The sequence below is a fragment of the Triticum dicoccoides genome, chromosome 4A (assembly GCF_002162155.2).
Source record: "Triticum dicoccoides isolate Atlit2015 ecotype Zavitan chromosome 4A, WEW_v2.0, whole genome shotgun sequence".
NCBI classification, from domain to species: Eukaryota; Viridiplantae; Streptophyta; class Magnoliopsida; order Poales; family Poaceae; genus Triticum; species Triticum dicoccoides.
In genome coordinates this window covers 453,428,398-453,439,220 of record NC_041386.1, presented here as the reverse complement: position 1 = coordinate 453,439,220, position 10,823 = coordinate 453,428,398, and the positions used below count along the sequence as shown (strand labels likewise).

General features: G+C 48.1%; 2 protein-coding genes across 7 annotated transcripts in view; one reads left to right on the top strand and one right to left on the bottom strand.

Moving 5' to 3' along the window:
• Window positions 1-340: 340 nt before the first annotated feature.
• On the top strand, window positions 341-2,626 carry LOC119286137 (double-stranded RNA-binding protein 8-like). Its single transcript, XM_037565485.1, has 4 exons — window positions 341-433; window positions 526-785; window positions 1,569-1,779; window positions 1,889-2,626. The coding sequence occupies exons 1-4, from the start codon at window positions 394-396 to the stop codon at window positions 2,599-2,601; spliced, it is 1,224 nt and encodes a 407-aa protein (XP_037421382.1). The 5' UTR covers window positions 341-393; the 3' UTR covers window positions 2,602-2,626.
• Window positions 742-10,823, bottom strand: part of LOC119286138 (probable staphylococcal-like nuclease CAN2) — an 11,946-nt gene continuing 1,864 nt past the window's right edge. The window contains exons 3-11 of one of the 6 annotated variants that reach the window (XR_005140280.1): window positions 5,173-5,287; window positions 4,777-4,887; window positions 4,469-4,656; window positions 3,912-3,968; window positions 3,662-3,821; window positions 3,502-3,570; window positions 3,263-3,409; window positions 931-1,076; window positions 742-852 (exon numbers count right to left, since the gene is read on the bottom strand). Coding sequence is in view for 5 of the 6 variants with exons in the window: in XM_037565487.1 (XP_037421384.1) it covers window positions 3,299-3,409; window positions 3,502-3,570; window positions 3,662-3,821; window positions 3,912-3,968; window positions 4,469-4,656; window positions 4,777-4,887; window positions 5,173-5,287 (811 nt within the window). In the remaining variant the exon portion in view is untranslated. Of the gene's footprint in view, window positions 1,077-1,606; window positions 1,937-3,096; window positions 3,410-3,501; window positions 3,571-3,661; window positions 3,822-3,911; window positions 3,969-4,468; window positions 4,657-4,776; window positions 4,888-5,172; window positions 5,288-10,823 lie in introns of those variants that run through there. The other 5 variants (XM_037565487.1, XM_037565489.1, XM_037565488.1 and 2 more) reach the window with 5 other exon arrangements.

The window sequence follows — 10,823 nt, the reverse complement described above, 5'->3', positions numbered from 1 at the left end:
GAGGACTGACTAAGGAATGTCAGTGGAACCGTGGACCTGATTTGGCAAGAGTTAGAATTGTGGTCCAGAGCAGGAGCCACCGGAGTATCTACATGGTGTGGGTAGTAGGGTAACGTTTCGATATACGGAGGGTATGGTGGAAGCATCATTTGATGCCATCTATCTACCATGTAATCTTTTTTGTGTATAATTTTTTCTTTTTCTATAAAGTTACGGTACGCTTTTGGCGTACCTTTGAAAAAACAGATTAATAAAGTTCAAGCTGTTTTTTTTTAAAAAAAGTACTAAAAAGCCACAGCGCACGTCTTGGTGCTAGAGAAGAAACGCCACACAAAACCCCCAGTACCCAGGGCAGCGGCCCGGTCGGTACGAACGCGGAACGCCGGCGGCGGCATGGCGGCGGCGGCGCCTGCGCCCAACGCCAGCGGAATCAGTAAGACTCTCTCCTCTGCTCCCGTGTCCATTTGCTACAGGTTGCTGGTTCCCCACCGTAGTTCTGAGTTTTGGTGCGCTTCACCGCTTCAGGGCCTGTGAAATGCGACGCCTTCAAGAGCTGGCTGCAGGAGTACGCGCAGAAACTCGGCGTCGCGGCTCCGGAGTATCACACCCTCAAGGAGGGGCCCTGCCACGAGCCCATCTTCAAGTCCGCTGTCTTGATCGACGGCGCCAAGTTCGACTCGCTGCCCGGATTTTTCACCCGGAAGGCCGCAGAGCAGTCGGCTGCTGAAGTCGCCCTCATGGAAATTGTCGAGTCCATCCCAACCATTGGGAGAATCCCAGCAGCTGTAAGTTACTCCTCCGTATTTGATTTGAGTCGTCCCTTCATTCAGCCAAGAACCGTTTCTATAAATACTGTATATATATAAAGGTAAGAATGTGGAATTGTCTTTTCCTGAATATTCAGAATGTGCAATTATGGATGGCCATGACCTGCATTCTTTATCCTCAGTACTTGGGAAGAAGCTGATCACCCCAACTATGTAGTTGAATCATACTCTTATGCTGCTTCCTACATTACTCAGTCTTCCTGAAATTTTATGTATGTTACCCTGCAAAATTGTTTTTGGCGGTTCTGCCTGTAATAATGCGAAAAGTTAGAAATCTGCTTCGTGGTCTTGGCACCGCTGTTTATGCTTCGTACAGTATTTAGGGGCTTCCTGAAATTATGGAAGTTAAGCCCTGTAAAATTGTTTTCAGTTATTCTGCCTGTAATAATGTGAAAATATCAGAAATCTTTTTCGTAAGGTGAAGTCTTCGTGCAATGCGTTACATGAACACTGATAGCATCTTTGCTCCTTGGTGTTATCAGCCTTTGAGTAATGTCTGCTAATTTGACCATATTGTTGCATGTGGATATGTAAGCTTTTCTCTTCCACTTCAATGTGGCTTTGCCCAAGTCTGATATCATTCTACTCTCTATTGGCTTGTATTTATTCAAGCCCCTGGTTCTTTAATTGCAGATGCATACCTCACAGTACATGTTATCGTGGAATATGCTTAGTTCACAAGTAATAGAATGGCTTAGTTAAAATAGCATTCTAATCCACACTTGTTACTATGGTTTTCAGCTAGAAACTGGCCTCTGCAAGAATCTTCTTCAGGAGTATGCTCAGAAGATGAATTACATTCCATCTTATAGCTTGACCAGACAAGCTTCAGGGATAGCTCCTTTTACATGCACCGTAGAGATTGGTGGTATACAATACATTGGTCCTGCAGCCAGGTCAAAGAAAGAGGCAGAGATAAAAGGAGCCCGAACTGCTCTTCTTGCAACACAAGGTATCTCGTATTCTTTTTTTAGATGTACGTTTTTGTGAAATTGCATCGATTTCTTCCTCGTCTGTGCTGGGCTGGACACTCGATCATGCACGGGCTCTGTTTTGTGCAGGTCAACTAGAGGGTCGCGGAAGTGGTGCCACAAAGCATATTGTAGTTCCTGGCAAAAGGCAAGTTAAGGAGACCGCGAAAAAGCCAATTGAAATCCCAAAACCACTTGAGGTGAAGAAAGGCGGTTTCAAGAAGAAATGGAACAAGAGGAAGTTCATGAAAAGGAATCGCCAAGCAGTTGATGTGGAAAAGAATGAAGGAAAAATGGCTGGAGATGTCATTAACCCAGTGTCCGGATGCATCCAACAATCAACACAGGAGCCATCCAGCGACACCGTAATGCTGAAAGATGATGAGGAACCTAGTAAGGAAGCTAGAAGAGTAGTACAGGAGCCAGGCAGCGACGTTGTAATGCTGCAACCTAGTAAGGAAGCTAGAAGAGCAGAACAGGAGTCAGGCATTGCAGTGCTGAAACCTGATGAGTTAGATAGAAGAGTAGAACATGTGCAAGGCAGTGACATTGTGATGCTGCCACCTGATCACGAAACTAGAAGAGTAAAACATGTGCCGGGCAGTGACACTGCAATGCTGCAACGTACTAACAAAGCTAGAAGCGTAGAACAGGAGCCGCCCAGAGATTCTGGAATGGCGCGATCTAATAAGGAAGCTGGATGCATAAACCAGGAGCTACTCGGTGAGACTGCAACGCCTCACAATGTCAGGAAAGCTAGAACCATGAAGCATGATTCACAGCACCAGTGCAGCCTAATGTAGATGCTGCAGACCTGAAGGTGGACCCACCGAGTAATGGTGCAAACAAACCAGGACCTTGAGACATGATCATTTTGTGGATATGGCAGGAATGGGTTGAGATCATATTCATCCAACTCTTCGACCACAGAACGAATGGTAGTGTGGTAGGGGTAGCCTTGGAATGTTTATTAATGTGTTGATCTTGAAAGAAGTGGAACCTGAATATGCATAGGTGGCTGTGCAGCTAGTGTGGAGCGATGCAATTTGCAAATATGTGTAGTGAGGATTGTTAGTCCTGCCAGCTAGTTTTTTCTTTTTTTCTTTTTGGCCTAGAATTTTTAAGAGATTACTAAGAAAAGAAACTGAGGTTTGTGATGCATGCATGTCTCTTCGTTTTGATGTCATCACCGGATTATTGTTAATGCAGGTTCAGTGGTAGTCATTCTTGGCACTGATAGATCTATTTGGACCTTTTGGTGAAAGCAGCAAAGAGATTGTTGGATTTGGGACCCTGCATGCAACTTGAAAAGATTTGCCATTTTCATTGATTAAGAAGAAGGTTTAGGAGTCTTGGCCATAGGCCGAATTAGAAAGCATTACTCTCACGGCATACATAAACATACTGCACATTTAGTTTGCAGCATGGTGATGCTGTCCACCCTAGTTACCAAACTATACGCACCTTTCTGACCATTAGTTCGAGACATGGATGGAGCCATTAGTAGACCTGAATGCCACCGTTGCGCTGCTCTCTTCGCCAGTCCCACGGCTTCTCAGGGTTGAGTGAGGCAAAGAGCCCTCGCTGTGCAGCTCTTGCCTCTCTCTCCCACTGCACCATCCATCACAGAGCAAGTCAAAAAATCAGCAGGCATAACCATGTAAGGTGAGGGCACCAATCTCTTTCTAATCTTTTTTTCTTACTTTAGCAAACTCTGGGCGCTTGTCGTAGGTCGTAAAATGCCATGCGTGACCATTCTTCAGCATTTTCTCCTGAAGGACCCAGATACATACACACACAGTCAATTTCATCAGAACAAAGCAATTAAATTGGTCGAAGGCATGTCTTTGGTGCTTGTTTCACCTGGATGAACACACCATTGCAATAGACATCACCAACGTAGCGATCAAACTGGTCCTGCCCATACACATGAATTGTGGTTCTTTTCCCACCAATGAGCTTCACCAAAGCACTCTTTGATTCCTTCCCATATGTCATCTTAAGCTCTGGTGCATCAATTCCCCTTTTAACTCATGAAAGATCATACACTTCACATAAGTATTTCGATTATTTTATTTGTGGAATATAATGTATACTCTTGAGCAACAAATACCTCATTCTGATTCGGTATTTCCTTGCTAGGATCTCTTCGTCTGAACAGACGATTATCCTGTTCATAAAAAATATTAGTACTAAGCTATGCTTTCATGCCATTCCAAAGTAAAACAAGTGAATGCGCGTTCACATGATTAGATCAAAGCAAGCGCCAAATAAAACTGACACAAGCCTGTTGTGTTCCAGACTATTGGTACACAAGTGCCAACTGGTCACAGGAAGGTTTTAAAATATTATGCTATAAATATGTTTCTTCTTATTTTCAGTGACTGCACTAATTTTTTTGTAGTACTAAAATAGGTATGCATGCTGTTTTACAACAGAAAAAACTTCAAATAATGTAGTAAAACCATTCTAGTACTAGTTTGAATGGACAAAGTGAATTCAGAATGTGTCTTAGTTCAAAGAAAAAAATCTAGTATTTTAATACTTTTGGAATCCAATATAAGTGGATCCAAATATTGGAAAAAAAACATGGTGTGCTCATTTATGAAAAAAATTACTTTTGGAGTATAATATTAAGAACCGAAATGTGTAATGGTTCAGTTTTTATACTTGTATCCAGCTTCTTTAAGTCTACTTTGAAGTGCATCGGCACTCTTGTAATCCCTACGATTGCGTGCTTCAGTCCTCGCAATCACCATCTCATGTACTTCTATAGGAACATTCCCAGACTCCCTCGGATCGGTTGTGGCAACATAAGCGGTAAAGCCATCGCCATCTCCAATGTTTTGGTTATGAACCTGAGAACACGAGTGAGACAGTGACCTGTGAGAATACTTTTATGCAGACCGGCATAACCAGTCTTTCAATACTTTTATGCTGGTGATAAGCCTATTTCAGAATAAATGATCACATCTGACCGGTAAAGTGTTCAAGACAAACTGCACACCCTCTGGCAGCGAGGATGGACGGTGGTTTGAGGATGCTGCAGGTAGCGATGGGATGGGGAAGTTGTAGAACTCGAGGATACCCTGAGGAAAAAAAATGTTTCTGGAGGATTGAGTTGAACATATATAGTCACGTGTAACAACCAAATATTACATCAGTGGGTTTCCTGGGTTTATGGTTTTGGTTCCTATAAGAAGGAAAAAAAAACTAGTAGTAACATAAAAGCATAAACCTTAACTTTTAACATTTTTTGCAAACTTGGGCTTACAGGTTCCACAGTCCAAACATACAAGTCCGTATTAGTCAATGCATTATTCCTATGCTCACCTGAACTATGTAGGATCTAAAAAAAGGAAGAAACAAGTTACCTCCAAATCAGCTCTCTGGATCCAGTTTAGGGCTGATACAACTAGTTGTGCAGCCTCTTCCGGTGTTCTCGGTGGGGTTCTGGCATTCTTATATGCCTCCAACATATTCTGGTACCTGTTCTCGTGCAGATTAAAAGATTGCATTAGTTCTATTCAGTGGAAATCCAAGTTAGTACCAGTATTCTAACTGTTTCTAATAGGTTCTGGCAGTTACTACTACCCTTCTTGCTCTCCTCAACATTTTTTCAATGCCTCCTTATTCTAATTCTTCTTTGTGGCAACTATCACTTATTGACAGTGTTCTCTATACCATTGCACACCTTATAAGGACAAAGTAAGAACAACTTCATAAAATTATCAGTGAATAAAAAGGACAAAATGAAGTTTGCATCTCCCCTTCCACTTGTCTAATTTACCAACAATTCGTCCTTAGTCATCTGAATAATGTCACAAAACTACACCCACATAAAGGGAAAAAAAAAGTCCCTCCTATCCATATTAATTGTCGCTGATTAAGAAACTTTGGATTTCTCAATGCTGAAAACTGGGTAGACCTCACCAAGACACCAATCTGCTTGTAATTTGTGTTAGATGTGTATAGTTCATTCTGTACATCCCCATTGCATAAGGGGCTTTTCTGCACTTTGCCACACATGTATATGTACTGGCCCTTGGCCCTCAGTAAAGAGTTAGTTGCTCACTTATCTAACATGGTATCAGATGCTAGGTTAGCTCCGCTCTCTCGCACGCCGCAACTCCGTGCGCCCCCCACCTAGCTTCCCTCGAATCCTGCCGTTCCAGCCCATCCCGTCGCTGGCTAGCCGGATCCGGCGCCGGATCAAGCCCCGCCCGCTCGTCCTACTCCAGATCGAGTGCGGCTGCCCTGCCCGCTCGTTTCTCTCGAGCGCGGCCGCTCGTCCCGCTTCCGTCCGAGTGCGGCTGCCCCGCCCGCCCGTTCCTCTCGAGCGCGGCCGCTCCTGCCCGCTCGTTCCTCTCGCGCGAGGCCGCCCCGCCCGCTCGTTCTCCGCCCGCTTGCTGGTTCCTCTCGCGCCAGATCGAGGCCGCCCCGTCCGCTCGTTCTTCGCCCCGCTCGCTGGTTCCTTTCGCGCCAGATCGAGCCCGCCCCGCCCGCTCGTTTTCCTCTCGAGCCAGGCCAGGTCGCCGGCCCCTTCTTTGGGTCGTGCGGAGCCAGGCCACCCGCCTTCGCGCTCCTGCTCGAGCGGGGCTGCCTCGTTCGTCCTCCAGCCCGATCCAGGGCATCTCCAGTGCATCGACCAAAAAAAAGGAGAGGCTGAACAGAGCAAGCAAAAGAAGACCTTGCTATGTCTTCTTCGGGCTATGTCGCTGTTCCGCGGTGTTCGGTGATCTTTGATGGCACCAACTATGCTGAGTTTGTAGGCTTCATGTGCATTCATATGCGTGGTCTTCTTCTGTGGGGTGTTCTTTCTGGCGAGGTCCCCTGTCCGCCATGCCCTGTTGCGCACGTGGCCCCAATCCCACCGGTGCCGCCGGTCCTTGCTGCAAATGCTTCTCAGGCTGGCCGGGATGCTGCCAAGGCTCTGGATGATGCTGCGGTTGATGCTTATGATCAGCAAGTATCCGCTTATTCTGATGCTCTCTCTGTGTACCGGGATGATCTGTCTGCTTACACTCAGTGGTGCAATGATGATGCTCGAGCTGCTGCTGTTCTCACTGCGAGTGTCCTTCCTCAGTTTGCTTCCGAGTTCATGGGACTTGGCACAGTTGCAGCTATGTGGTCTTATCTTTGTCAGCGCTATCAGCCCTCTGGTGATGCTCTCTACCTATCTGTGATGCGCCAGGAGCATGCACTCCAGCAAGGTGATTCTTCTGTTGATGAGCTCTATTCACAGTGCTCTGCCATCTGGCGCCAGCTTGACTCTCTTCGGACAGTTGTTTGTGGAACATGTCGTTGCTGTCAGACTACTCGGGCTGATCTGGACTTTCAGCGGGTCCATGAGTTCTTATCTCGTCTCCGGTCTGAGTTTGAGCCTCGCCGTGCTATGCTTGCTCGTGGTCGCATTCCTATCTCCGAGATACTCGCTGAGCTTCGTGCTGAAGAGACCCGCCTTTGCTCTGCTGGTTTGCTTCTGGTTCCGTCAGTTCTGGCTGCCCGAGCCCCTGTGTCGTCTGCTCGCCTCACTGCTCCGCCGCTCCTGCCTACTCTGCCAGGGGGGATGAGCCGTCCTCCTTATGCTGAGAAGGGCACGTCGCGCCGTGACACCGTCTGTGGTTACTGCTCCCGGCCAGGTCACCCAGAGTCTGATTGTCGTCAGAAGAAGCGAGATCAGAGACGCTCCTCCTCCAGCGGGACTCCCGTGTCTTCCTCGACTCCGTCACTCACTGACCAGGACATTGTTCGCCTCAAGCGCCTTCTTACTTCCTTAGGCTTCTCGTCGACTGCTGCTGCTGTGACTGCATCCTCTTCCTCACCACCACCGGCATCTACACAGTCAGGTACATCTCCGTGGGTTCTGGATTCTGGAGCCTCCTTTCATATGTCTTCTAATTCTTCTGAGTTGTCCTCTCTCCGACCTCTTGATTCACCTGTTAATGTTCTTACTGCCGATGGCACATCTCTTCCTGTTGCTAGCCGTGGTATTCTTTCCACTCCGTCCTTTTCTGTTCCGAGTGTTTCTCATGTTCCTCGCCTTACCATGAATCTTTTTTCCGCTGCCCAACTTACTGATTCTGGTTGTCGTGTCATTCTTGATACCGACTCTTGCTCCATTCAGGATCATCGCACCAAGGCTTTGGTTGGTGCTGGCCCTCGGCGCCGTGAGTCAGAGGGCCTTTGAGAGGTTGACTAGCTTCGTGTTCCTTCCGCTGCCACCACTTCTGCCAGCTTTCATGCTCTTGCTGTCTCTTCGTCTGCGTCCTTCCAGCAGTGGCATCACCGCCTTGGTCACATCCGTGGCTCTCGCTTATCTTCTTTAGTTCGTCAGGGCCTCTTAGGGTCTGTATCTGGAGATGTCTCCTTACATTGTAATGGTTGCAGACTTGGCAAACAGACTCAGTTACCTTATCCTACTAGTGAGTCTGTATCTCAGCGTCCTTTTGACTTAGTTCATTCTGATGTCTGGGGTCCTGCTCCCTTTGATTCCAAAGGTGGCCATCGCTACTATGTTTTGTTTATTGATGATTTCTCTTGCTACACTTGGCTCTACTTCATGAAATCTCGTAGCGAAGTTCTCCCTATATACAAACGGTTTGCTGCCATGGTTCACACCCAGTTTGCCATGCCCATTCGTACTTTTCATGCTGACTCCGTTGGAGAGTATATCTCTCAGCTGTTGCGTGGTTTTCTCGCGGAACAGGGTACTCTTGCCCAGTTCCTTGTCCTGGTCCTCATGCTCAGAATGGCGTTGCCGAACGAAAGCATCGTCATTTGCTTGAGACGGCTCTTGGGTTGATGATTGCTGCTTCCCTTCCACCCCACTTTTGGGCTGAGGTTGTTTCCGCATCCACCTATCTCATCAGCATTCAGCCATCATCTGCTCTGCAGGGTGCTATTCCTATGAAGTGTCTCACTGGTCGCTCCCCTGACTACTCAGCTCTTCGTATGTTTGGATGCGTGTGCTATGTTCTTCTTGCCCCCCGAGAACGCACCAAACTGACTGCTCAGTCGGTTGAGTGTGTTTTCCTTGGCTACAGTGATGAGCACAAGGGATATCGATGTTGGGATCCTGTGGGTCGTCGCTTGCGCATCTCGCGTGATGTGACTTTCGACGAGTCTCGTTCTTACTACCCACGTTCTTCTTCCTCGAGTCTCTCTGTGGATGACCTTTCTTTCCTTCTCCTTCCTGATACATCCTGTTATGTGCCTCATGTGTCACCTCTTCCTCCGGCACCTCTCATCCCTTCTCATTCACCACCGACCCCGTCTTCACCATCCTCCTCCTCCACTTCTCCACCAGCATCTCCCATTCGGCGCCCTCTCTCACCGTTTCCTCTCCACTATACTCGCCGATCTCGTACTGAGGATGTCTCCTCTGACAAGCCTTTCACCTCTGGTGCACCTCCTCTCACGCCTCCCCCGGTTCACAACCTCCGTGCTCGGCCTCGCCCCCCGCCTAATCGCTACTCCCCTGATCGGTACGGTCTCTCTGTTCTTGCTGAGCCCACTTCCTATCGAACTGCCATGACTCAACCTGAATGGCAGCTGGCGATGGCTGAAGAGCTTGCTGCTCTTGAGCGCTCTGGCACATGGGATCTGGTTCCCCTTCCTTCCGGTGTCCGTCCCATCACCTGCAAGTGGGTCTACAAGATTAAGATTCGCTCCGATGGTTCTCTTGAGCGCTACAAAGCTCGTCTTGTGGCCCGTGGTTTTCAATAGGAGCAGGGGCATGATTATGATGAGACGATCGCTCCTGTGGCCCACATGACCACTGTCCGCACTCTTCTTGCTGTGGCTTCTGTTCGTCAGTGGTCTATCTCTCAACTTGATGTTCAGAACGCTTTTCTCAATGGCGAGTTGCGTGAGGAGGTCTATATGCAGCCACCACCGGGGTACTATGCTCCTGATGGTATGGTCTGTAGACTTCGCCGCTCCCTCTATGGTCTCAAACAGGCCCCTCGCGCCTGGTTTGAGCGCTTCGCCTCTGTGGTGACTGCGGCTGGTTTCTTGCCCAGTAATCATGATCCTGCGTTGTTTGTTCACACGTCTCCTCGTGGTCGGACTCTTCTCCTTCTCTATGTTGATGACATGATCATCACTGGTGACGACTCTGAGTACATTGCTTTTGTTAAGGCTCCCCTTCGAGACCAGTTCCTCATGACTGATCTTGGTCCTCTTCGCTATTTTCTTGGGATTGAGATCTCCTCGACCCCTGATGGCTTCTACATCTCTCAAGAAAAATATATTCAGGATCTTCTTGCTCGCGCTGCTCTTGGTGATGAGCGCACCGTTGTAACTCCTATGGAGCTCAACGTTCAGCTTCGTGCCTCTGATGGTGACCCTCTTCCTAATCCCACTCGCTATCGTCACCTTGTTGGCAGCCTTGTCTACCTTGCTGTTACGCGTCCTGACATCTCCTATCCTGTCCACATCCTGAGTCAGTTTGTTTCAGCTCCCACCTCTGTCCACTATAGTCACCTCCTTCGTGTTCTACGATATCTTCGTGGCACGATCTCTCAGCGCCTTTTCTTTCCCTGCTCCAGCTCTCTTGAGCTCCAGGCCTACTCTGATGCTACCTGGGCTAGTGATCCCTCTGATCGACGCTCGCTGTCTGCTTACTGTGTTTTTCTTGGTGGCTCTCTTATTGCATGGAAGACAAAGAAACAGACTGCAGTTTCTCGAGTACAGAGGCTGAGCTGCGAGCCATGGCTATGTTGACGGCTGAGGTGATCTGGTTACGGTGGTTACTTGAGGATTTTGGTGTGTCTGCTACTACCTCCACTCCTCTCCTGTCCGACAGTATCGGTGCTATCAGTATTGCGCGTGACCCGGTGAAGCATGAGCTCACCAAGCACATCGGTGTGGATGCCCACTTTGTGCGTGCTGCTGTGCAAGATCAGACTCTCGCTTTTCACTATGTGCCCTCTGAGTTACAGTTGGCTGACTTCTTCACGAAGGCACAGACTCGAGCGCAGCATGGATTTTTCCTCTCCAAACTCAGTGTTGTTGATCCACC

What these genes read in the sequence shown, in the direction of transcription:
- LOC119286137 (XM_037565485.1), top strand. Translation starts at nt 394, where the DNA reads ATGGCGGCGGCGGCGCCTGCGCCCAACGCCAGCGGAATCA. An exon ending in TTGGGAGAATCCCAGCAGCT is followed by an intron (nt 786 to 1,568) that starts GTAAGTTACTCC and finishes TATGGTTTTCAG; the next exon opens with CTAGAAACTGGCCTCTGCAA. An exon ending in TGCTCTTCTTGCAACACAAG is followed by an intron (nt 1,780 to 1,888) that starts GTATCTCGTATT and finishes TGTTTTGTGCAG; the next exon opens with GTCAACTAGAGGGTCGCGGA.